The sequence below is a fragment of the Neodiprion fabricii genome, chromosome 5 (assembly GCF_021155785.1).
Source record: "Neodiprion fabricii isolate iyNeoFabr1 chromosome 5, iyNeoFabr1.1, whole genome shotgun sequence".
NCBI lineage: Eukaryota > Metazoa > Arthropoda > Insecta > Hymenoptera > Diprionidae > Neodiprion > Neodiprion fabricii.
This window is the reverse complement of record NC_060243.1, coordinates 30,396,381-30,423,657: the sequence shown is the minus strand read 5'-3', so window position 1 is coordinate 30,423,657 and position 27,277 is coordinate 30,396,381. Positions and strand designations below refer to the sequence as shown.

The 27,277-nt window shown below is 39.0% G+C and overlaps 2 protein-coding genes across 13 annotated transcripts in view; both read right to left on the bottom strand.

Moving 5' to 3' along the window:
* Positions 1–11,408, bottom strand: part of LOC124182862 (potassium voltage-gated channel protein Shal) — a 46,982-nt gene extending 35,574 nt beyond the window's left edge. For all 8 annotated transcript variants that reach the window (XR_006870876.1, XR_006870875.1, XR_006870877.1 and 5 more), the window contains exon 1: positions 8,464–11,408. Coding sequence is in view for 5 of the 8 variants with exons in the window: in XM_046570620.1 (XP_046426576.1) it covers positions 8,464–9,578 (1,115 nt within the window). In the remaining 3 variants the exon portion in view is untranslated. The remainder of the gene's footprint in view (positions 1–8,463) is intronic.
* A 1,652-nt stretch (positions 11,409–13,060) lies between these two features.
* LOC124182860 (rho GTPase-activating protein 190) lies at positions 13,061–26,879 on the bottom strand. 5 transcript variants are annotated; one of them, XM_046570612.1, is made up of 23 exons: positions 26,601–26,879; positions 25,439–26,349; positions 25,140–25,349; positions 24,953–24,964; positions 24,350–24,536; positions 24,104–24,219; positions 23,774–23,926; positions 22,912–23,150; positions 22,623–22,824; positions 22,278–22,448; positions 21,923–22,174; positions 21,653–21,831; positions 21,369–21,552; positions 21,023–21,234; positions 20,494–20,907; positions 20,001–20,240; positions 19,655–19,855; positions 19,484–19,575; positions 18,992–19,376; positions 18,771–18,902; positions 18,406–18,456; positions 18,215–18,311; positions 13,061–18,103 (listed from the first exon to the last, which is right to left on the bottom strand). In XM_046570612.1, exons 1-23 carry the CDS (start codon positions 26,769–26,771, stop codon positions 17,905–17,907), a joined length of 5,010 nt encoding a protein of 1,669 aa, XP_046426568.1. In that variant the 5' UTR covers positions 26,772–26,879; the 3' UTR covers positions 13,061–17,904. The 5 variants fall into 5 exon arrangements, with proteins under 5 accessions (XP_046426568.1, XP_046426573.1, XP_046426570.1 ...); XM_046570617.1 differs by having other exon boundaries at positions 20,710–20,907; XM_046570614.1 differs by having other exon boundaries at positions 21,023–21,216.
* Positions 26,880–27,277: the final 398 nt, after the last annotated feature.

Genomic DNA, 27,277 nt, shown 5'->3' with positions numbered 1-27,277 from the left:
TGAATGAAAAGAGAAAAGTTTCGAATACGTGATTGCGAATGTTTGAAGCGGCAACCTCCATCCTAATTGGATTTCCTGCCGCGTGCAGGCCAAGAGCAGTAAGACCGAGAAGGTGGAGTACGAAGCGAAGACAGATTCGTTCAAGGGAAATATTTGCGTACTAGGTATTGATCGGGTGGACTTAGAAGCCACTTGAAGCTCGCAGGTTTTTAAATTCCACAGCTAAATATAAACCGCAAACACTAACCGCAGCACCTGGGCTAATTGGATATAAATAAAGATACATCGAAATGCCAGGGGCTTGATCCATCATTCCAGCAGCTAGCACCTGCTTTGGTTTTGATTGAAAAAAGAAATAATTTCCCGCCGCCACTGCTGCCGCTCTATTGCCTTCATTAAAACTAAGAAATTGAGGATATTAATACCGCGCCGCTATCTCTTTTTAACAATTGATCTAGACCTTATAAATAACACGTCAGAGTTCAAAACGCGCCTCAACTAGACGATTGATTGAATATAAACCATGGCGGATCAGAGAGTACCTACAAGCCATGTTTACCATTTTCAATAGCCAGATGGCTCGATTAACTTTCATAATGTCGATCAATGGCCCAATTCTCATAATCAGGACCAATTATCTATTCTCTGCATCAAGTGCGGCGAAATACGGTAGGAACAATGGATGACAAAAACACTTTTCCATCAACTGTCATTAAAAATAATCGGTAAAGTGTGTATAATCCAAATCGATGCCGAAACCCTCACTAACACTGACTTTTCAAACCTTCGAAACATTGAATTAACTCATCTCAGTCACCATAAAAAACTGATTGCCTTATTTCAAGATATGGTCTAACCTACTTGAAGTCGGGTTATCGCTCAAACAAATTTCTGATCAGATGCCAACTACCGGAAAATAAATGGTGGACTGCTAATTGCATGGACTTTCAATTTTGCGGCTAATACATCGCTACGATATGAAAAAGAAAGATTAACGAAATTTTTTCACGATACTCATCTTATCCCTTCCAAGTGTATTTAGGTACACAGGAGTTGGAAGTCTGTGTATCGGGAAACGATGCATTCATGTTTTTTTGTCTAGAGTTTGTCCACTTTCGGCTTCTCCACCGCCTGGCGTTTATTATCAGTTTTTGGCACAGCCTCACCAGTGCAGCAAGCGATCCATCCGGATAGTAATTCTTCAAAGTAGTACAAACGTTGAAAAGGATAACACAAGGTAATGATTTATGTTCAGTAAACAGTCCGATCATCTTTTGAACCGTATCTGCAGAGAAAGACTCCAAAGGATGATAAATTCTATAAATACACTCGAGATCCTCACTAAACACTTCCCTGCCGAGTGCGTAAATAGTACCGGGCATCAAAAGTGCAATCAAATTGATCTCCTGCCGATAGAACCTCTGCAGATGCTCGTAAGAGCTTCTCAAATAAACTTTTAACCAAGTGAATGTATCGAGACGTTTGTTTATTATAACTACGGTGATCATAAGTCGTAATTTAATCGTCATCGTTATAATACAAGCACGCGATTTACCAGTCGACGAGCAGAGCTTATTCATCGATTCCCCCCACGCGTGGCTTTACACTCCCTAAATCGTTTCCAGTCAAATTTTGTTATGGGTAATAGCTTCCGCATGCGTTTAATTGAACCAATAGCGAATGCCTTCTTGGTTTCGTTTTTCCTAACGTAACTATTCCCTTTGAACAACTACCAAACGTATCTCCATATCACCCCAATAGACATTCCAAGCATACTTGTGATCGAGAAACAGTGTTCCTTTTCTAGCCAACTGTAACATCAAAGGCCGGCTGAGCCGGCTGCGGAAGTGAATTCACACTGACACGTGACCGTAGACTATCGAGGATTGAAACTAGACCAAACCGAGAACAATGCGTCATGTTAGTAAAAAAAGAAATGAAGATGTATTCATGGTTTGTAAGTTGACGTTTCAATGCAGTTTGTATAGATATATATCACCAGATAGGTATGTTTGTAGAGGCAGATTTAATAGGAATTTAACGAGTTATTCACTGTATTCTTTCACGGCATGACGATATCGCGGATAAAGTGAACAGAAAAGATCCTTTCACCCTTCATTCAAATACTCACAAAAGTTTTGGCACGCTCGTGACTGCGCTCTGTCCTCTGTTTCTATAATGTTGGACCACGGAGAAAAGCTAATGATAAGGTCGATCAATCAAACGAACGGGGTGAGGGGAGGACCGTGAGAGATGGCGGGTTGACGGAAGTGACGGCTTACGACGGAAAGTGGTAATCAAATTTGTAGATTACGAAGAAGACGAAGCGGTCGACCAGCCCGTTTTTTGGTACCATAACATGTATACAACGCGATGGGAAAGAGTCTTTTCATGAATACCTTCGACCCTCCTCTGAGCATAGGAAAGATTTTAGATTATGAACGTTCCGTGCAAACTTTACCACAGCGTAGAGAGGTAAAACCGTAAAGAACACTCGTGAGACCAATTCTGAACAGTTGACAAAAAGAAGAATCCAACTTCTCTATCCAAAATGACTCACTTGCGCGGTGGATGGATCGTCTAATAACAAATCATGTCCCAAGCACATCGTTCAAACCTTGTAAATAACAGGCCCGATTCTCTACAATTCGAACGTTCAACCCACGATCAAATGAACCCATCTATATTCTGGGATAATGGCGATCGACCTGCACAGTGTCGGAGGCGCAGACCATTACATTTGAAAGCTCGTAAACTTGGGACTATAAAGTACGAAAGAAGAAGACGAAGACGAAGAAGAAGAAGAAGAAGAAGAAGACGGAAGAGGAAGAAAAAAAGAAGGGGTCTCAATCCGTGGTGAAAGACATTGTGATCGGAGTGAAACTCTATACTTACGTTGGAAGCTGACGTAAGGAGTAAAGATATTGTCGAGGGCCAGAATGGAAGTATCATAAGATGAAAAAGGAGCGAAGCTGGGAAATTTTCTTTGACGGTCTTGATGAGAAAATATTATCGCGCTTCTTCCAGGAAGAAGGGAATCGTCTCCTCCGGTTATCCCATTCAAAGTAGGTACCGCCGCCACTCGACTATCCATTGTTCCGTCCGGCAATCAGTAGCAAACTGCGCCACATTCTTATCGATTAACGGTTACTGGCAGCACCAGCATTTCTCTTTTTAACCGTACCGTATATTGCGAATCCTCTCTTTATCCTCTTGACAATAAGTAGCAAGTGCGGAGCTGAGCGTAAAGTTCCACGGCCTAAGGCTGTTATTACGGTACGTACCCCAAACACCCTCCGCTCGATCACCATCATGCTGATATTATCGCGATACACTTGCTAAACCGAATCGGATATATGGGCATTGTTTGTCGATGATGGGTCGGAAATTGAAGCTAAAAGTATCCCCATGGTTTTCACTTCTTGACATTTCAACGTTTGCCGCACACTTCGCAAGGGTATAAGGGTAAAGGTTTTAAGGTACGCCGTTAAAATGGACAATAACCGTTCAGGGGTTGGGAGTAAACGTTCCAAGTGGTATTCAACGTGCTTGCGTTACGGTCCAAAGGTGTGGACTCGTTTCTTTCCCCCCATGGCGACGCTTACCGACGGGGAGGATATAACGTTAACTCCATGGCGTTCGATTGATAAAGGGACAGCTCGTGTGCCGTTAGGAATCGCGTATTTGTAGCCTGGATACGATAGGAGGAGAGGGAATGTTTACTTGGCGACGATCTAAAAACTGACCACGATACCTTTCAAATGTTTGGCTTGGACTCGAGCCAAAGTTTAACTATGTATTACGGTTTTGCGCTCTGGAGTAGCCCACCTATGTGTGTGCATCCACGTATTATTTACTATATCTAACTATCCAACAACTCCCGACAAAGCCCAGAGGCCAGGATTAAACGAACAATTCTAGGCACATATACATACATACATGCATACGTATCCGCAGCAAACGCCGCAAAACAAAAGGTATACGGTTACTTTTGATCTCGTATCTCTAGAGCCCTCGCAATCGTCAAGTAAAATATCATACAGCCCAGCGGGAATAACGATTGAAAGCAACTGGAAACGCTGAAAGGTTCTCTAATAACCAGAAAAAGTTCACTTTCGGAGTTTTAGAGCAATTCTCAGCCCTCTGCATCCCTCTTCCCTTTCACTCTCTCTTTCTTTCTCTCTCTCTCTCTCTCTCTCTCTCTCTCTCTCTCTCTTTTCACCGCAGCATCATTTTCTTTTTCTTTGAAGATTCTCTACTATTATAATACTTGGTTAAACCTAAGGTCCCTAGCTGTATACTTGATGCCGTTCCAACTTTTTTGCTCACCTATAGGAAGACCCGTGGCGTTAAAACAGACCCGTAATCTCTCTTAACGAACGTATTCAAAACTCACCGACTATTAAATGTAGAGGCGTCAAGAAATAATCGCGCCCAGCTTTCGTTAAAGTGACGCCGTCAGTGACGTGGGGAAATCCGCTTTCAAAGCTTAGTGATTATATTGTACGCAATGCCGAAGAGAAGGTTTTAATAATGTGCAAAACGTTTCAAATTTCATTAGACCAAAATAGATGATCCCTTGTTATTTCCCTTCCGTAATCCTGTTTTGTAAAAGAAATAATAAATTCTAAAACCACGTATAGATCACACATGGTATACGACAGTACTGCGTATAACACGTACGTTATACGCATTTAAATATTCCAACGATCTATAAATATCTTATGCCACGCGGTGCGAGACATACATATTCTGAAATCATATTTACGAATGTATACGTAAAATGGATGGAGAGAACATGATTTTGCCGCATTTCCATATTTTACGAGTGCTGCAAGGAAAATCCCACGTCTTTACTTGAGATTGGAAGAAAAGTTAAATCCATATATGGCTCAACGTTGATAATGTCCAATATCCTTGCATCTTGAGTCAATTTTTATAGACGGAATCGGCGAGACGACATTGCCAAAGATTTTTCAAGGACAGTTTATGGGTAGGAGCAAAAGGTGCGACATGTGGAAAAACGATAAAGAGGCTCTTTAAAATCTGTCGCCGGGTACACGGCAGAGGCACTTGAGAGATGAGAGGAAGAGCGTCTCAAATGTGGGATAACGTTACATGCATATTATAAGGAAGAAGATGATTGAAGCGTTTTTTGATACACTTTCTTTGGGCACGGAGAAATATTAGCGAAGGACTCCATCATATTATATTGCGACGAAATGTGTTTCGCAAGATATTGATCTTGGAAATAAAATCCTCAAGAGTCGGAACGTCAAGCATGTGCACACATCCGAGCAACGATGTAACATCTTGAAACTGCTTTGCCTGAACAAATTATGAACGAAACTTCTGGTCGTATCTCATCCAATACTACTCGAGATACGACTATTCACTTTCAAGATGAAGTTCAAGAGCCGAACGTAAGAATCGTACACTTTGCGTTGTGCGTTAATTTCTTCGCTCTTTTTTCCAATAAAGTACTAATAATTTGAGGACCGACACTGACTCAAAAAAATTGTATTAAAAACCATTTCTTACCCTCACCAAAATATGTAATACCGACCATTCTTCATGGTTCGTTGTGACTTTTATTCTCCGTTTTCATTCTTCATTTTCCGCTCTCATTATTTTACGGTGTTACAAAAAGGGAGTGAGAAAAAAGAAGAGATAACACAGTCTTATACATTCTCCTTGAGGATAAAAGAAAAAAAATAACTAGGAAATCAGAGAGAGAAAGAGAGAGTGAAAGAAAGATATTGTAATGAGATGATGTAAAGTATATCATTTTTCTTTCTCCCTCAATGTCGTATGATTTCTTACGAATTTCAAACCACGCGAGATCCTCTACTTTTCTGTGTTTTTTTTTCTACTCCCCTCCTTATCCTTGCGTCTTCAAAAATAGTCTTTTCCAATTCCTCACCTTACCGTAACGTGAGGTGATCTCAATCCCAAAATGAAACAACTGCCTTTTTACATCTACACATACATGCATGCATACATACATACATACATACATACATATACATAAATGTACGTACACGCACACCAGTGATCATTTATTACTACGCGCCTCTTTTATAATAAAGAAACGACGCACAATGACGCAAATGTATTGTGGCGAGAAGAGAAGCCTTTGTCGTTTCGTACTTAGCGAATAACCCAGAGGCTCGAGAGACGCTTCGTTAGCAGAAAAGCAGGATCAAGAGTTTTTTTTTAAATCCCTGCAGCATAAGGTATCGCGCAACGATCAATGATTTACACCCCCATTAGACCCCCGAGTGCACGCAAATTTTCACACTTGCCTTATGCATAAGTATGTGTTATATTCTACGCGACTATCTTTGTAATAGATATAAGCTGGCAGAGTAATTGATCGTCCCGAAAAAGGTAATTACGAGCCACAGACTACTATTAAAATTACATTCCCATTTAATGGTAATCTGGGATTCGGGATTTATCCTTCACTGTTAACTTCGATAAGGGATGATATATTGCACAGATACCGAGGTTGCGGTTCAAATGGCGAATCAGGCTAAGCCAGCGAATCTACAGCTCATTCCCATACGGTTCTCTCTTTTCCTCTCTCTATCCGCATAAACTATCTCTGAACTATTTTCGTTTCTTTTTCGGTATATAACAGCCGGAGGAGACTTGTTCGAAGACCGAAATGAAAGCATCTATCTATCCATCCATCTTTTCTTCTACGAAGCAAGGAAGGAAGGGGTAAATTGTTTCGAACATTTGAAGTTGAACATCGAAGTTTCCTCGGATATGAACGTCTAAAAAGAAGGTTAATTGTTATTCTCTGTTTGCGAAATTTCTTTCGTCTCGATACGTACACACAGATTGAACGCATTCGGCAATTCTCGTCAGCTAATTTTCCGGGCAACTGCGTTTGCAATTTCGGGTCGTGCAATTTAGCTGCGGGAATTTGCTGCAAGCAGTGTGGGGGATTATCGAGTGATCGTTAGCAGCGTGAGAACGAGTAGTCTAGAGCTTAAAAGTGCGAAAGAGACCGGAAAGAAAGTATAACGATCTATTATTTGTGCATCTAGTGTGTGCACAGACGGAGACACGTATATTTAAGTGTATATTTTACCCAACACCGGTTTGCCAAGCGGAAACTACACGGATCGTTCTGTACACAAAAGTTCTACAGGTATATTATCTATGAATAAAACTTAAATCGAAGAAAAAGTCACCAATCAGCCTAGACAACGTGGCAAAATAATACGACACCTATATAGAACCAGTGGAGAAGGGTGAACTAATCTAGGTTAACAATAGGTAAAAATAGATCACATGGAAGATAATAATAGATTAGCAGACTTCGAGATAACGAACGGGGATAAAGAAATCTTTACAAAAATGGATCCTGACGGAGTAAACTGGTCACCGGTAGAACGATAAGGTCAATAACTAAAAACGTATCAAAACGCGACGTGTGGGATGAAAGGACTAGAGACCGTGTCGAGTAGAGTCGGATCGTCAGGGGCTACCAATCAGTACTTGAAAAATGTCATGTAAGGTCGGTGAAAAGAGGTGAAACACGTAAAGAATTCCATGAGTGGAAACGTCGAGTGATTAAGTTAAAAGCAACAAACTCTCCTCTCATGACGTACGGGTAGGCTTCTCATCCATGACACGTCTAAATGTGCCTACTCTCTCTCGTCACCCGAGCTGCTAAAGCTCACAAGGAGAAAAGGGGGAGGGGAGGTGGGAGCTCGGGAAAGCGGGGGAAATGAGCTTTACCCAGTGACCGGAATACCAACGTATGTACCGTACGTATGTACATACGTGGAAAGACGTGATAGACACTCAGAGGCGTTATAGCTTTACCTTCCCCTCCACGTAAGGGAATCTCTATCGAGTTTGCCAAACTCTCTAATTGTTTGTGATCTTCGAACTAAGGATCCAACCAAATTATTAATTCGGTTCAACTTTTTGCCATTGAGAATGAGAACATATAAATCGCTTTGGAATGGCGGAATATTTCACTTCTACCAGAGGATAGGGAATTGTCGCGCATTTCACCGGCGTTGAGAAGGTACGACTTGAACGAAACTACACTAGCCTGACATTGTTCGATAACGTACGTATAGCATGGAAAAAATTCCAAAGAGCTCCCCAATAATGTACATGGGAACGCAGGGCGTACCTGTCCGAGTAGCGTGGCGACTTTTATACTATGAAGAAAATTCATGGCCCACGCGAGTTGTCGATTTATTTATAGCCAGCCCTACGTACTGCGGAGAGGCGTAGCCAAGTATAGTCGCCGCAAACGTGTGACGCGTGGCTCGAGAGATCCGTCTCTCTACAGTATGCCGACACCATGCATGCATACCAACACACGCACATAGTCAGAGAGAGACACGCTGCGCCGAAGAAGAGAGCCGAAGAAAATCGCGCACTGGTACCTTCGAGGTGACAAGATAAATACTCGCCAAGGTAAGAACTCACCCTAGGGTCGTCATGGTGACAATGGTGTACCAGAAGGCGGCTGGAATCGATGTGAAGTTTGTACCCTCGACATTTTTCTCGGCGTAGAACATAACGGTAGCGAATATGATGATGGCCATAGCCAACGAGAACACCAAAAACCCGAGTTCAGAGGCACAGGATTTAAGAGTGTAGCCCAGGATCCGTAGCCCCTGGGAGTGACGGGAGAACTTGAAGATTCTGAACACCCTGAAGACACGGAGGGTAACGAACGCCCCTGAGACGTCATCGTTGTCGGTTATACCGAGTCCAATGTAGTACGGCAGTATAGCGACAACGTCGATTATCGACATCACGGACCTAACGAATTTGCACCGATCCGGTGCCGCGAAAAGCCTCAAAAGATACTCGGCGGTGAATATCATTACGCAAGCAGTGTCCAGGCAGAAGAAAACTATCTTGTACCGTTCACCACAGGGCAAGGTACCGGCACGCCCGGGTCTGTGTCCGCAAGGTACGGTCTCAACAACGTTCGCCATCACGCTGACGGCTATGAAGAATCCCGTCACATAGTAAAACACAAGCGCAGCCGTTGACGTATGCGGATTTTCAAAAGCCCGCCACATTTTTTGTCGTAGGTTCGTCAACTGTTGAAGATTTTGGTCACCGTTCTCGCTCAGTTTATCGTCCATCAGTCGTTCGGCGTTCTCTCTTTTACGGTCCCTGTAATCCTCGTAGCAACAATCACCGATAACGTCCGGCAGGATACCAAAGAACGCCAACTCCTCGTCGTAGCTTGTGAGACACTCGTGCTTGGGATAATGGAGCTTGCCGGTCCTGTAGTAGTTCAATATATGCCGGAATATGTCCGGATCACGGTCGAAGAAGTACTCCTTGGTGTCCTCGTCGTAGAAGAACTCCCGCTCGTTAGAACCGAGCAGGGTGTCGGGATATTTCTCTAGGGTGTTACGCCAGGTCTCGAACCGTCGGCCGCTCACATTTATCAGGAGCTTTTCGTCGTCTGCTTTTCGCCGGTCTTTCGGTATCGGCGGAGGCGGTAAGGGGTGCGTAGCGATCGGCACCCATCCTATGGCCGCTGCTCGAGCGAACGGCAACCAGGCGGCGACCGATGCCATCGCGATCCTCGAACCTCCTTCACCCCCACGGCCCGTTTCACCCTTAACTCAGCCGGTCGGGAATTACCAGACCTGGTCGCTGGACTGCAGAAGCCGGCCCGAAAATTTCCCGGACGAAGAGCCCGGCGACGTGTACGACGTTGACGTTGCCCCAGACATATCGGAGAGGATCGTTGAAACACACACGTGGGTCGCACCACCGTTGCTCAGCAGAACATACCGCACGAACAACAATTCCGCAAGCCTATTACGTGTACGTATGCAGTATAGGCGTTCCTGTACCTTACGCTACGTGTAAGTCTGACTCCGGGACGAGCACTAGCTTCTATCCATTCGGGTGTATATTGTATCCAGAACAAAATCACAACGTGTCGAGGTGGTAATGACGCCACCGATGATCAGTGACACCTCAAAACCCAGGCAATCCTCATAACCGGGCATTTCCGCGTAGCTATCACGACGAACTACATCTCTCACGGTTTTGCGGAATAATCTCTCTGCAGCGTTGTGATTTAAACTTTTTATTATTAATATTACTGGTATTATTATCGTTATTATTATTGATAAAAAATCTTATTAGGGCAGTGTGTCTTTATATATTGCTCCTGTGCAATTGCTTTATACGGAGCTTCGATCAATTCAACCGAGGCAAATTGATTAGAAGTTAGAAAAGCAGCTCGTGTTTTGAAAAAACATAAATACTAGAAACGAAAGTGAATAATGTCAAAGGACTGTATATATCGGCAGTTGGGTTTTCACACCATAAGCACCACTTTATCGCTGATTAATCGAAAGCAGGGTTTGCTCTCATCTTCTGTTTTATTTCTTTATTTTTTTTGTTTTTTTTTTTTTTTATTATCAGAGCACAGCGGTAATCAGAGGATCCCACATGTTGTGGTGGTGTGACGATAACCGTCGATTAACGAGCCGCCACCTCACTAATCCTCGATCCTCGTCATCATCATCAGTTTAACATCCTCTCTTTTTGGCGCGCCGGAATTCAATCGATAGAGCAACGGTGTAAGCAGCTAAACCGAGCGTGGTTATTGTTTGGCCACGAATCCCTTCCGTGAATAGGTAGTCCTTTACTGGATAAGTATAATAGTAAAGTGTAATAATTATTGTACGGATCGGGGCATCTGCTGTAGCCGTCGCTCAAAACTCGCGCGCACAGTGTCCAGGTGGAGAAGAACGTTCAACACCACATAAAACATCTACCGTAGGCAAACTCTCTTCCTACATTATAAAGTCTTGCAGGTCCGTTATGCGACCACCTCAGCTTTCTTTCTTTCGTTCTTCCGTAACTTATGGGTTCCTTAATCAGCGAATTCACCCTATTCCCCGGCGATGGTGCAGACTCAGTCGGTCCTCCGCAGCGGGCAAACTAGCTGCAACTGACAAGTTTCCTCCACGTATATCCTTATCACTTCGAGGACGACCTTCGACGATAGAACACCGGACCTTCCTCCAGTTCTCGCGCGCATCGTCCCAGACACTGTTTCTTCTTCTTCGTCGTTGTCTTCTTCTTCTTCTTCTTCTTCTTCTTTTTGGTAGCTCTTCTCCCTGCAGCACTTTCCTCGAATGAAACAACAACAACAACGTCTAGGTGTAGTTCTTGGGTAGCACTACGTCGGGATAACGTCTTCAGGGACGACACGGAATCCCCGGCTAAGTTTGACGCGACCGTACAACGAGTTGGCGACTCGCGACTAACCGAAGAGCTCGGCTCGACTCGGTTCGGCTCAGCTCAGCTCAGCTCAGCTCAGCTCAGCTTGGCTCAGCTTGGCTCTCACGAGAGCTCCAGAAGCGCGCGCGAGCCAGGCGACGCTAACCAACCACCACCTCGACGAGCACCAACCACCGCCACCGCCACCACCACCTCCGGCACCGCCACCACCTTTGCCTCGCCGAGGTTCAAATTGATTTTTACCCAACGGCGCAAGTGGCGACGTCAACCGTGCGGAATCGTACCTCGGCTCGGCACCGTTGCTCCGGGCAACGGCGAGACGTGACGTCACTGAACCGACGTCGCTCCGTCAGGTGAGCTTGCAGAGAAGCGAGGAGGAGAGAGAAAAGACTAAACCTGGCCTCCCAGCTTCCCACCACCCGAATCACGAGGGAACCAGCTCGCACGCTTGCACTAATGACCAAGCCAGCTCGACCGTCGACGAGAGGACGTCGCGGAAAAGAGGAAATAAAAAGCGGGAAAAAGATGAATAGATGCGAATGTAAACGGGGGGGGGGAGGGGAGGATGAAATAAAAATAAAAAGCGAAGAAGAGATAAAAAAATAAGAAAAAAACATACGCAACGCAAACCAAACACTGCAATTGACGCTGCATCGGGGGGGCGTTTTGCGGGTCTCTAGCACAGCAAGGCTCGGCACGGCGGCAAGATCGACCCAAACCAGCTTTTCAAATCTACCGACGTACCAGACGTATGTGTACATTTAGACGAGCTCTCCCGTCGTATACCTAACGTACCTACCTACGTGCCTTTGTGTGTAGAAACATGCAAAGTAGGTAGACACAGGGTGCCGTTGTGTAGACATGTACAACGTATATATACCTGAGGCAATAAGGTATTTTCACGCCAGTTGGTACGCGCAAGATAAGTTTTAATAGATCCAGGCCATTTATTCCGGAAACGCGATGGTCAAGGGACAGCGTTTTGGGCCTCGTACGCATTGCAATAAATTTTTTATCTGCGTCCGAATTGCAAACTGTTGTCAAACAATTACATATTTCGGGGTTATATTAGTTCGTATCATCCAAATTTGCGGGTTTTTTTCCGAACCGGCCCAAAATTCAAATTTATAAAATTGGGTTTCTATTAAGCTGTAAACTAAATCGGTAGATGTGCGTCCGTAAGTATTGATATCTGTATAATCATTTGGTCAAGCATCTAAATGTAATATGTAAAATCTGTGATAAAATCTTCAGTAATATTCTTTCGAAGCGTGTAATGGTAGGTAATTGAACGTCACTGGATTTGCTTCGATTCGACCATCAGCCATTATTCACCCTTTCCGTAACGAGGGTGAAAAAAAGCGATTGATTTGCATCCGTGTAAAAATGACGGTGAAAATTCGAAAAATACCTGCCAATCTTGTCCCGTATACGTAGAAAGGGGAAAAAAAATCAACACCACAATCCATTTACATTTGAATCCAGTTCTGGATATCTGTCGTCAAATGGACCACATATTGCACAATACAGCATACATGTATGTATACGTATAATCACTTTCTGGGCTACATTTCCACCGCTTTTTCGCCGTAAGCGTTGCGGAAAAATATTATCTTTCACGTAAGAAAAGTGAATAGGAGGAAAAGGATCACGATGAGATGAAAACAATGAAAAGTAAGAATAATAAATTAAAAAAACATATATAATATATATATGTATATATGAGGGAATGTACAAATGGTGTTGGTAACGAATAAAATAACGTGAAACTGTTAATAAATGGAAAGACTCGGCATTCAAATTGTACATATAAAGACGATGTTTATTTTAAATACTTCTTGGACACCGATATTTAGTGTTTTCTTATTTTTTCCCCATTTCAGCCACTCTTCTCTTCGTTACACTTCATTTAGGCGCTATGCATTCGTTTTCTCCTGCTCTCTTCGCATTCGAACGAGCTCATATAATCACTATTATTATTATCATTACTGTTTTTTTTTTCTGTTTTCTTTTTTTTAATCATTGTTATTACCATTATTATTGTTTTGTTGTGGTTATTATAAAACGGGAAGTAAGTAAGCGTGATGCGTACGATGCCATTTTATAAATACGTTACGGTTACGATTTGTTACAATTCCTTTATCTCTCTCTCTCTCTCTGTTTCTCCGTTCGACGTAATAAATCGAATACAATTCGAATATTTTCATTATTATAAATACAAACAATGCTATAGGATAAATTAGCGACAATGATTGTGAAAATGATAATGACGATGACGATGCAAATGATAACGACAGTAATGACAATACTATTAATACTATTAATCACAGTGCTAAAGAAAGCGGAGTTACGTATGTATTATATAAAATTTATTTTTATCCACAAACACTCAGCCAACGTTGAACAATACATATAATTTTTTTAAAACAGTTTTCCATTTTTTTCATCACGCAAATGATATAATTTAACTTGGTAGTTCTGTTTTCTCAAATACATTTTTGAAAATCCCAAGAAGTAGATGGATAGCAAAAATAAAAAGTTAAATTATACCGCACTCGATTTATTTGGCCATTTGAACCTACTTTCACGTTCGTTATTTGCTTCTAAGGAATTTTTTTCGATCACGGTTACGGTTACTACATCGGATTAAAAAAAGAAATTGGAATGTACCTTCGTTCAGGTTTATGGTATCGACGTTAGAGGCCGCTTACTAATAAATCGAGAATTCACAATTCGTTTCTCTCGAGTATGAGTATAGTGGATATTTTTTGCCTCGTTTCACCGGAATTCTTAAAACGATGCAGGTTGTATTTGATCCGCAAAGAAGAAATACTGTTCCGTTAAAATATATGAGTGTCTGTAAGTGTGCAAGTATTGAAACTGAGCACGAGTAAATATCGCAAGCCGAATAGCCGATTTTTGTGCATTCATGGAGGATGAGATCATAACGAAACTATTCCTGCCATAATATTGTTCGGCGTGAAGTAGCGTTCGATTACTGACGAGAGCTGTGAATAATAATATAGCCGAAATGAAATCGCAAGCGTGCCAATGTCGGCCATGTTGATTTTCCGTGGCACCGTTTCACTTCGCATGTCAAAAATATTCAACAAACATTTTTTTCACAACTTAAACCAAGTTTGCAGCTGATCTGCGTTACTTCACGCCAACGATTTTCATCCAAGGATCATCAGTCTTTCAACATATTCGTCGAAATATATCTTTTCACTTTCGATAATTCATCTTGATTTATTTACTCGTATGTGGGTAGATACATACATACTCCTATTTCCGCTGAAATCGGCATGATTAATTCTTTAGAATATATAAAATAAATAAGAAAAATAAATAAATAGCAAAATATGCAAACACTGTTAACGACAACATTGAGAAATTTTGATGTCATAAATTCTGTCCACACATTGTTATGGCAATAATTATAGTGGTGATTTCATCAAGAAATAGAAAATAATTAGGGATGCCCGAGACACTTACTCCAGCTCTTCCCAATAAATTGCCATTAGCCCAATATCTGAAATGACGCACCGTTTGGAAATCATGTTTTTTTGATTTTCTTATGGAACTATTTTTTTTCTCAACATTATATTATTAATTCTGTTTTATGCTTCTAGATTCTTACAAAATACACAGTCAAGCATTGAGAAAGACAGAGACAGACTTAGAAAGTTATATAAATATAAAGAGTTAGACATCGAGAAACGACTCGCGTTATACTCAAACTTCCTCAAGTTTTAATAATAGAAAAATAAAATAAAACAAACGCGACAGTGATCTAGTAAAAAATAATTATACATATTATTATTAATAATAATAACGATAATAATAATAATAATAATAATAACAATAATAATAATAATAATGATGATGATAATAGTAACGACAATGATATTCTAATATGTATCCGTAGCCAAATATACATGATGGCCGAACGTAAGCGGCAGCAGCAGCAGCAGCAATAGCACTAGCAGCAGCAACAATATATACACATTAAAAAGCATATAGTTACAAATATTATTTTTCTTTGTTTTTCTTTTTCCTTCCATTTTCTCTTTAGCCGGAGACACACTCTTTCCTATAATTAATTATTATTACTATTAATCGTAAGATTAGCACAAATTACATTTAAGACTTTTAATTTATTGTAATAATCGCATTTGTTTTCCTTGATCGATACAATTACACTTCTCTTCAAAATAGGGGAGGGTCAGATAGATCTCCTCCATCTTCCACAGTTGTTCAGTTGTTATGTATTCATATTTATTTTCGATCGCTCCGTAATAACATTGTGCTTTTTAGTATTCTTCAATTCCTGCGTCTTCATTTTTAAGCTTTGCATTTTATACCATCATTTCTGTTTTTTCATCTCTTAACGCCGTTCATCTTCCGTCTTCTTTTCTTCTCGTTACTTACGCATAAATACATACATTATACATACATAAATCCAATTCGCATTTCTATCATTCTTGAAAGTGGAATTACCATTACTATGATTTTCTATTTTTCATCCTTCTTTTTCCTTCTGAGAAAATTACAACTCTCTAAATCCACCTCCTCACATTCTCATCACACAATACTCGCGCGCACATATCGTATCATCGCAAGTAATATTATATATAAAATAACGTTTTAGAGGCTAACGTCGCTTTCAAATCTTTCAACGAATCGAATCATGTTAAGTATTATGTATCGCTTTTTTAACGAGCATCGGATTGGAAAAAAATTGAAATAATGCATGTGTGAGAAAGAAAATATTTCGTGTATCGAAGTGAAAAAAAACAAAGGAATAACAAAAAAAAAAACCACACCGTATAACATTGATGTAATTTTTCCCCCAGCCCATAAAACGCTGACTGATATATTGCGAGTCTACGAGGTGAGATTTAAGGGGATGAAAAACAGAATAGTAATAACCGAAATTAAACAAAAACCGATCTACTGTCAATTATATCTATCAAGTCATGTGAACTCTCTAAGAAAAAGATGTTGATTTTCGTTTTTATTTGTTTTTCAGTCAAAAATATTCGTGACATCGTTGATAGAAAAAAAAAAAAAAAAAAATGTTCGGCAAGAATAACTGCAATACCTGATAAACCAAACAGTTCGTACAGAGAATAATTCGTATAGAGTTAGAGATTCTTGTTTTGAACTAAAATTCGAATAAATAATAAGGTTTAACTGCTTAGTCTATGGTAAAAGATTTCTCTACGCATTCTATTACACGTGGTACGTAATCCGGATAAAATTTATTTTTTTATTAATACCGTTTTAGACATCGAAGATTGTTGAAAAGTGTTTAAATATTCAAGCTGAAAATGTTGGTTGGATTGTGCGGGTTTCACTTAGTTATTTATTACTTAGTTCATTTTTTATATTATTTTTTTGTTGTTGTTTCTTTCAATCTTCTTTTGCCATTGATCTGTCGTCAAATGGGCTTCCTTTTTTTTTCTATTCTTCTGTTTTGCCGTTACTATTATCAATATTGTTATTATTAGTATAACTATTATTATTATTATCGTCATCATCTCTCATCGCTATTATTATTAGTATTATTAATATTATTATTATTATCAATAATACGAACTATTCATTACCATTACGAACGTACGAATGTATAAAATCTTATTTAGTATTCGGCCTAGTGATCACGTATGTACGTATATAGTATGTATGTAGCCACGTAAATACAACGGATACTGGGTATTATTATTATTATTATTGTTGTTATTATTATTTATTATTATTATCAAATAGTAGGAAAGTGAGAATATTAAAGAAAAATAATTTTTAATTCATTGTCTATTGTAGACTACCTCGATCTAGAAAGTCTTTAGGTGATGTATGAAGGGAGGAAACATAGAAGAGAAAATCAGATGTAACGGACATACCGAGTGCAAAAAAAAAAAAACAAAAAAAAAAAAAACAAACCAGTAACGAAGTTCGAATTTATAAATCTTTTTAATTTGATCTTTCGTATAGTGTTTAAACATTGTGTCAGGGTGGATCAGTTCAGCTTTAAAACTGCGAAGCGGTGAAAAACAAAACAACGTTTTCTTACTTAAATGTATAAATAAATAAATAAGAAGGTAAAAATAAATATACAGTTAAAGCTCGATGATACACGGCGCGCGGTGAGACGTTAAACGTTTCAAGGAAAAGAATAGAATAAAGAGAAAATTGTTATGCTTGTACAGACAGGACAGCCGTATTCTTCTCTATCAACTTCTGCTTTATTTTTCTATAGATAGGTAACTAAATGGCGGAGAAAAAAAAAAAAAAAAAAAGGAATAAAAAAAATCACTACCAAAGCGAATTGAAACAGTCGTTTTGTTGAAAGATTGTTTGTAACCGACAGACACCTCAATATCTAAGCCATCAATTGTTATATGTATATAAATTTGTTGCAAACAATTTCGAAAGCAATACTTTTACAATACTTTATACACAAACTAGACTTTTGTTACGTTTTAGCGCAAACTCCGTTCGCGCTTTTGACAATTATTATTCTCATTATCATTATTATTATTACTATTATTATTATTATTGTTGTTGTTATCGTTATTATTATTATTATCATCATAATTATTAGCATTAGTGTTACTTATCAGTTAATCACGGTCACTAAACCATTACGATAGCTTCTTTCCCACAAAAGAGGAACGGATATTGGTCGATCATTGTCTGAACTACGTCTTCTAGGAACGGCCTCATCGCCTCGAACCTTCCCATGTCGTTGAATTCAATTGGTAATAAAGTCGGCCACCAACAAATAGCTAAATTTTTACTATCCATGCTATTCGATTTGCAATTCTCAGCTACCCTATAAAATTATAATCATTATTTACGTCAGCCCATTCGTTAATATCTCTTCGCTAAATCACACGAAATATATTATATATCCGTGCATTGTATAAATATATAATATACTCACTTTACAAAATGCTGAAAAATGTATTTCAGAACGTCAAAATTTATCGGATTTAATTTTTTAAGCATGTGTCTCAAAGCGAGCAGTCTTCCGCTACGATCTGAAATTTTGAAAATTAACAATGAATTTTCTAACGTCGATCAAATAACCAAATGTTTAAAAATATATTTTGGTTAATTGTTTTATAAACTGACCTTCCATGTTCATGCAAGTAGCTGACATTGGTTTACTGATCGCACGTGCCCCTGAAATTTAACGCATGATGCTGTGAATAACGTTTAGAAACGGAAATTCGTAATAGAAAACAAATCTCGCGCTTTCAGAGATTTGATCAAATAAAATAAAGTGTCATTTTCTCACACTTCTTTTGTGAAAACTAAAATATTTCATACATCAGGAATGTTTCAGGAATTTTTCAGGAACCCAAAGTAATTGGTGTCAAATTTCAAGATCGCATATTGTTCAGAATATTTTTGGCAAGGTGGGACGACATTTGAAATGTGGTATCGATTGAGAAAGATCTTTTATAAGATTATACAACTCAAATGAAATTGCTCACCAGAAATGTCCTCAAGCTCGCTCATTCGTTCCTTGTCAATAAGAGGTGGTAGCCTCTTTGAAAAGAAATCTTTAAGAGCGGTGGCAACTGCGTTTACCGGAATATCGAGGGAATGAATGTCTATGTTGCCATCTACGAAAGTAAAAGCACAATTCATCAACGACATTGTATTTATGAATAATCAGTGGTTGGTATTTCGTCGCTAGGCAAAAAATACCGACCTTCCTCAAATTTCTGGAATAAAAGTTCAACGTGTGCTCTGTTGCCTGGCACTCTATAGATACCCTCAGAGTCCAACCCTTCGTCTTCGATGAACTGTACGCATTTTTCAAGGAAAAGTGGAATCCGATTCGTCTCGCTTTGTGCAAAGTCCTCGATGAGAAGCTGTTGCTGAGATTGGCCGGATATCGTACCAGCGTTTCCGCCCTTTGTGTTCTTTTGTTTTTGCTGTTTCTTTTTCTCCCGCTCCTTTTCCTTCTCCGCGTTCCTTTTCAGCTTCTCCTCCTTCTGTCTTCTCTTCTCCAATTTTTCATCCTCTTTGGCCTTTTGTTTGTCTTTTTTTCTCGCCAATTTATCGCCGTCTTTACATTTGATCAATATGCTGAACTAAAAACGAAAATTATACACATTGTAATAAAGGAATACTGATGAAGGGAAACAATAAATACCACTAATCGCTACTAAAAAAATTCTTCTACTCGATTTACACTCACACTTGGAGAATTTATTTCCCTCGGGGAAGAAACTTCCAGGCTAGACTCGTCGTCAGGCATGTTGCCGTAAGCATTATCCATCCTCGGTTTATCTGCACAGAATAAAATAGAATAGTAAAAATACATTGAAATACGCAGCAATAGTACAATTAAATAAAATCGTGAACTCACAAGGTGCACCAAGAGCCTCTTGAGACATGTGCTTAGTGTTCAGGTGGTGCTGTAACATGGTGGATGAATACTCTTGTTGTGCCGAAAGATTACCAAATCGCTTTCTCAAATTCTGCACAGCCGATTTGCGCGGTTTAATTCGTGGCCCGGACAGATGATCAGGCTCGCTGGACTCCGAACTGTCAGGAGTTTCACTGGAAACTAATGTGGGGAAAATGTTGAATGAAGTTTAAGATGAAGTAAAAAAACGAGCTTTATTAATAAAAATTATGAGAGCCATTTTTTCTTTCTGTAAAAATATCCGATATAATTACTGTAATGGATTTATTGAATAGAAAATGTGTACCTCTCTCCATGGTATCATGTCGCCAATTTTTGTCCTCTTTAATCGTATAATTGAGTCGCGTTATGCCTTCACCGCCTCCCAAACTTGACAATAATGGAACTTTTGGGGTAGCTACAGGTATAGCTGTACGTTTTTTGCGTATTCGTTTGTGCGTCAATGATTTTTTGTTACCTTTACCTAAGAATTCCATTGGCCTTTGCCGCTCTGGAGAACTCGAATCCGAGTCAGACTCGCTGAACGCTGTAAGAAATTACAAAATCATAAGTTAGTTGGTTATGAGGAGAATTTCAGAGGTTTTGGATCCCTATGAAATAAATACGAGACGTTAACCATTCTTGAGTTCGTCCAAAATTCAACAAGGGAACAATTAAGATACAAAGTTGTTTAAAAAAAGATGTGAAAAAAAAAGAAACTGAAAAAGAATCAATGTACAAAAACGAATAAAAAAAAAACAATGAAAAAACTAAAAAAAAAAAACAAAATAAACGCTCACATGGCTGTCCTTTTTCTCGCCGATGTCGTAATTTCGATTTATTGTTGCCAAGGGGATCGTGAACTAGGGTGTACATGTAATCACCCTCGTAAGGCGTGTACAAATTTGGAACGACGTCTTTAACTTGTGCGTATTCTGAACCGAGATCAACTAATTCAGGTGTAGCTAACGGCGCGTGACCCAAATTAATTTTTGAGCCGTGTTCGTCTTTTTCACCTATCTTCATCCTTCCAATGACATCCGTGACGTTTGAAAAGTCTTTTAAATTTATTTTCCCAGGTTGTTTCAACGTCTGACTATTTCCCTTCGGCCGAGGTTTTGTTTGAGATATATTACGACGACCGGTTGTAAACGCCCGATGAGAATATCTGTTTATTCCCCCGTCTTGAGGCATAAACGTCTCTTTCATCCACCCTGGAAAATCGATGTTTAATTTAACATTCAAATGACGATGGAACAGTGTTGAAAAAAAAAAAAAAAAAAAATTTGTACATACTGTACGTTGTGTGAAATGTGAGTGCGATTTTACCAGTTAATTTGCTGGTCACGTCTGCGCCTTTTATTAACAGTTCCCTGTCCGCATCCTCTCGATGAAAATCAACGTGGCTGTAAATATCGCTGTCGTCGCTCGGTGTCGCTCTGTTATCGTGGAAATGTTCAATAAGCCCCGACTCCCCAAGATCACCGTCGGGTGTAAGTTGCTCGTAAGATTCAGACCCGCTCCTAAAAGTAACAGACATACTACTGGAGGTTAGACATACAATTCAATTTCTCATTGGCTGCTGTTTTTCGCTTTTTTACCCCCCTTCCTTTCAGGGAGAATTATATTAAATACAGCTACATAGAAATTGCACGCGTATTTTAAACCCACTTACCCGTCGTCGGGCGTCTGAAGGTGATAACTTTCATGCCTAGGTGGTGGCATTGGATGCAGAGCGGAGTATTCCAGCGTTCCTTCGCCACTGTCGTTTAAATTGCCGGGTTCCTCCATGTTGAAGGCCTGCTCAATCTCCGGTTTTTTTTCCCAAACCTCCTTGAAGAACGGAGTGTAGAAAGCGGCTAATTCACAAAATACACACAGTTAATTGAGAACGATAAAACAGTCAAGTTTCAAAAATTTGAAGAGAATATTTTTAATAATCTTCAAAACGTGGCCTACTTTTTTGTTGACAACTCGAAGCAGAAGTCATGAAATGCGCCTGCAGTCTATCGGCAGTCGCGTTACCTTCAGTTATCAATAAATGACTCAGATCTGAATTGAAAAAAGCATTTGCTCCGCCAGTGTCCGTCACAGCCATTATTTGGATCGGCAGATTTGGAATGTTCATTGAGAATGCACTGCGAAAAAATCGATAAATAAATTAATTTTGCTGCGAATAATTGATAGTATGTCTCAATGAAATTTACAGATGTAAAATTATCTCCTTACTTTAGCGTAGCAAGAGAGGCTTTCCTTTTCGTCGAATAGACAAGTATAAAGCCGTGAACTAGTTCGTCTCTGAAAGCGTTAGCTCCGTGAAAGCTAGATATAATAACAGCGACACGTCTTTTAGATTCGCCCAAAAATGTCTCCAACACGATGGAGCGATCGCCGCTCAAGAAGCAGCATTGATGACTAAGTAACGGGCCGAGAACATTTTCCACTGAGTACGGATCTCCGCAAAACATGCACATTATTATTCTGTTGATGTAAAAGAACGAATAAATGCAAAACGTTTCAACGATCACAACTCGACGTCGTCATTTGAATATATCTCACAAAAAGCCTATCATCGCCGACCCACCTTATGTCTGGCTCTAAGCACTCGATTACGCTTTGATATATGTTCAGAAATCCTGCTCGATGATTTATAGATTGTATCAACTGCTGCAGGGCGTCTTTGACCAGCGCGGCGGGAAACCTTTTGTTCTGTTCCAATTCTTCGACGCATACATCGATGAATGGACATTGTAAGCTGTAAAAAATATCCTTCTTTTACTACAAATTGTGGCAGTTTCAAAATTTAAAAAAAACGATTCCAGCGCCTGATTTTCCCGATTGTATCCTGTTCGAGCTATCAACGTATCAACTTATTTAATGGTAATAGATTTCTAGGAATCGAATTTTTTCCGTCTCAACAATCATTTACCTGTCTGCTAAATTCTGTCCTTCCTCGCGAAGCCTCAAGGCTTCCATTTCGTCGATACAGGCATCTGCTACAAACATGATAACAATAGGGAGACCTTGAAAGGGAAGCCTGTCTTCCTGTTCCAAGTTGGACAATAAAGTCTTTTCAAGAGAAGATCGAATGTATTCGAAGGATTCCTCGTTTGAGTAGATACAAAATGATCCTGAAATAAAACGACATTGAACGGTATCCAGAAAACAGATTAAGAGTGAACTACCAATCGAAACAGAAGAAACAAACGACCACTTACCGTGAGGCATGAAATCTGAGGTCGTGAAGGAATTGTGAGGAAGACCGACATCACCCTCGATAACTCTATAACCGAGAGTGTATATTTGCATGTCAATTTCAACCTCGTCGTCTTCAGTCTGGGCTTTTATTTCGCATGCAAATTCTTCGCCCAGTCCGTTACACCCCAAGATAACCAAATTCAATTGATTATTATCGGAAGTTAGCTGCCATTGACTACTGTGGTTCCAAGAAGATGGCCTGAAAAACGAGCAGTCATTATTCATTGACACCGCTAAAACTGTTGTACGAAAACAGAAAAAAAAAAATCGATTCGTTTGTGGAAGAATGAATATTGAATAGAGTTTCTCTTTCCAATCTCTGAAATTTAAATAAATAGATTGCTAGTAAAAATTTAAACTCAAATAGTTAAACTAGGAATATTAAAATACCATTGACAAAAATTTCTAAGGCTAGTTAGTAGTTTCAAGAGCAGCTCTATCAGAGCTATAAAAATATTTTATAAATTACCAAATGAACTAACGGTATTGATAGGAAGTAAAGAATATATTAGAAAAAACTTAAGGAATGGATAAGAGTTTATATATAAGAGTGTATTGAAATGAAATACTATATCTGGTCGAAGTGCGATGCTTAGGCGTCTTAATGTTTGCAAATTAAATGAATAATATATATTAACTTTTTGTTTTTATTATTCTCTTATCCGGATATTTTGCAAAATTATATGTCTAGCTTTCAAGTTATTATTTTAAGTATATAAGTGCCAGTCCTGCCTACATGTAACTCTTATTACCTCTGCAGTTTACTACTACTGTTGTAAAATAACTGGTGATAAAACAAACAAACAAACAATTCAATTTTACCTGTGCGCTTTTGTTCCTAAAATACGCTCGATCAAAGCATCCATACAATTTGGAAACGCCGGACAGTGTTCTCTGATCGGACAGTGGACGAAACCCAGATGTTGAAACAACATTAATTTTCTGTCTTGATCTAGCCTATCCAAAGCCTTATACCTGCATAGAATTATATCAATGTTATCTGCGCGCCTTAAAAGAGTTTTAAAATCACTTTTCGCGAGTTTATCCTCCGTTACTTTCTCTCTATTTGTACCATCGACTTGAAGAAATATTAGCATTTATATTTATCTACTTGTACTCAAGTTTCTCGTTTTAGTTTCTGCAATGTTTTACCTAAAATCATCGACCAGGGCATCGGTTATTTCCTTTATATCATCCTGAGTAATTGTTCCAGACGGTGCTATACTTTTGAAATGATAAAAAAGATCTGCGTGTTCAAGAAGCAGCTCCTGTAACCAAGAGTAAACTGTTTACTTTTACGAATTTCACTGTTTTCCGTTTGATTTTCATCTCAATTGAATTGTGATTCAAGGGTTTAGAAGATCCTTTATTTTGTAATCGACGATCTATTTTAATTACCTGAAAATTGTGCTTTGCCTTTTCGATAATTTCTTTCTGATGCTGATCATAAATTTCTTGACAATCGACGTGAGACAATGCCTCGAAACATTCTCTACCCATGAACAAAACTCTGACTTCCGACAAGTGTTTGCCCGGTGTAACGTACCCAGTTTCTTCAAGTAGCTGTTTGAACTGTTTCTTCCATCTAAAAATGTAAAATGAGGATCAAAATTGACGATCAAAAATTCGAATGTTAATCAAACAAAACCCAAACACTTTGAACGACAGTTAGGAGAAGGTAAAGGAAAAAAAAACACACACAACAGAGAAGCGGCTGAATTTAGTAACGTTAACGTAACAGAACATTGGTAAGAAAAATCATCATTGTGTAATTTTAGAAAAACATTCTAGGAGTTGGATTTTCAAAATATGAGTATGATTGTTTTATCATAGCTGACTAACTTTCGAACAATCTTAAAAGTGCCAAGTAACGATGTTTCCTAAACATGAATCGTTACAGTAACATTACTAACTTCAACCTCATTAAAACATTACAACGGTTAATCGACACCAAACGCATGTCATGCCTTGATTAAATATGTTTCACTTGTGTAATTTTACCTTTTCGGAAGTCTGCGTGGAAAAAGAGAAAAAATAATAACAAAAAAATAAATAAAATACGCCGCCCAGAACGAAGCAAAGCATTAGTACATGTGATGGTAACGTAGATAAATATGTAATGTAAGGTAATTCAATAATTTCGTTACATGATTTCAATATGTAAAAATTTGTCAAGTTCGAAACTTACTCCAAGCGTTTTTGCTCTTGTTGAAGAGCGTTGACGTGATTTTTAAACACAGTCTCAGCCTCTGGCGTCTCTAGAACGTCGTAGGGTATCTTAGAGCCGTTGTTTTCACCAAAATCATAATCTATCCACGGTATATCTTCGGGACATTCGTAGAAATACTGATGAAAATCTGGATGCTCTTTTATGAATTGTTGAACGGTTGACCACTCTCTGAAAATAATTATACAAAATGTGTTGAATACTGGATAAGAACGTTTGCGAAAAGAACTTGCCATTCTATTATCTTGAAAAAATCTTACTCGTTAATCAGATTTGCAATATCTGGACAAATTTCGTGAAGTACATCCGGTAACATATCCAAATAGCCTTGAATTTTCTTGGCCATTTGTTCGTCTTTCAATTTCTTAATATGCCGCCTGAACAGCCTTTGAGTAGCGTCGATGCCAAAGAGTTGTACGAAAGCAACGAATTCCTTGTGTTGAGATAATTTCTTAGATGCCTGAGACCAGAGGGCACGGTAATCGGTAACGTGAATTCGTATTAGTCTCTGCAGAGATTCTGTAGATGCGTCGAGGAGCTCTTTTCTGGCTCTAGCAGCTTCGGCGAAGGGAATAACTTTGCTGCGCATTTTAGTTTTGTCGATAAGTTGTGCCAGTATCATAAAAGAAAGTTCAATGTTTATATTTTCGTGCGCCGAAGTTTCGACTATAAGAATTCCACCTTTGTACTCTTTCCTCGTTACCAGCTTCTCTGCTTCCTTAACGTACTGTTCGTTAGCGTCATCATTTTTAGTAGTTACCAACACCACAGGCTTCTTTGTCTTCACCAAATTGTTCAATATATTCGCAACGATTTCTACCTGTTTTTCTATCGACCTGTGAGGCACGACGCTAACGTCGAATACACATATAAATCCATCGATGTTAAGCTTTCCATCCGGCAACACTTTCTGCTCATATTCTTTCTCTATGCCGAGCTGATTCTTACATATATACATCAGCTTTTCGGCACTGGTTATCTTTGTGGCCGCGCACCGTTTAGCGTAAGGCTCCATCTTCCCACCTTTGAACGGCTGGAATGACGCGTCGTCGATAAATTCCGTGTGCTCAATAACTTGGAACTGAAAATCTGTGCCGTCTTCGGAGGACTTGACAACCTCGCCCCAGTATAGAAAATGATCGTTGTTAACAACTCGACCGCTGAAATCCGACTGGAATAAAGAAAGAAAAAAAAAACCAACAGATCATTTGTGAGGAATATTTTAACTTACATCATATGAATATCATCAAAGAACAAATACTGTTGCGCAATTTAGTTATCCCGTCTGATTTGTAATAAACACTCAAGAACAAATATCCTTGAAATTATGCGTAAAGTTGAAGGAAATCTGATACATGCAACAAGATGAAAATCTGACATTGAATTCTTGAAAAATGTATGTATAATTTCGTTGCTTTTTACCTGCGACAATACCGATATATGATCAACACTGTAGTCGTCGCTAAGTGATCGCATAAATCGATTGCAGAGACAAGATTTTCCGACTCCTAATTGCCCCTTGTCTTTTTCAGTCCCAGAGAGTCCAACAACGGCGACATTGATGCCTCGAACATTATCAGTTTTTCGTGCCATATTGACAATTGAAATTAATACAAATATTTTTATATTTATTTAAAATTATGCGTATTACGATTTATAAAATTATTAATTTAAGTTCTTAACTCTTTCTTCGTCAAGAGATTAGATTCCGGTGATTTAGAAGATGGTTTTTTTTACTCCTCAAATTTACTCCCTTTATTCAATTCAGTTACTGAGAATTTTAATTCATTTTCATTTCTTTTGTTGTTTCCTAGTCTTTCTTTCCCGGTTCGCATCCGTCTTGTCTTTGATTTACAATTATTGATGATTCATTTTATAAATACAAAATTCATTGTTACATGTTTGTTTCTCTCTTTCTTTAACCATGTCATCGTTATGGCAATAATGTTATGGAAAATATTAAAATAACAATAATAATGAAATAATAATATAATAATAACAAGAAAATTGTTAAAATTAAAATTAGTTTAAAAAAAATGACATCACAATTCAGCTTTCTTTTGACTTATTGGATCGTTTCTTTTTCAATATATTAAATA

What these genes read in the sequence shown, in the direction of transcription:
- LOC124182860 (XM_046570612.1), bottom strand. Translation starts at nt 26,771, where the DNA reads ATGGCACGAAAAACTGATAATGTTCGAGGCATCAATGTCGCCGTTGTT. An exon ending in TTAGGAACAAAAGCGCACAG is followed by an intron (nt 23,151 to 23,773) that starts GTAAAATTGAAT and finishes CTCGTTTTTCAG; the next exon opens with GCCATCTTCTTGGAACCACA. An exon ending in CTCAGATTTCATGCCTCACG is followed by an intron (nt 22,825 to 22,911) that starts GTAAGTGGTCGT and finishes GTTTTATTTCAG; the next exon opens with GATCATTTTGTATCTACTCA.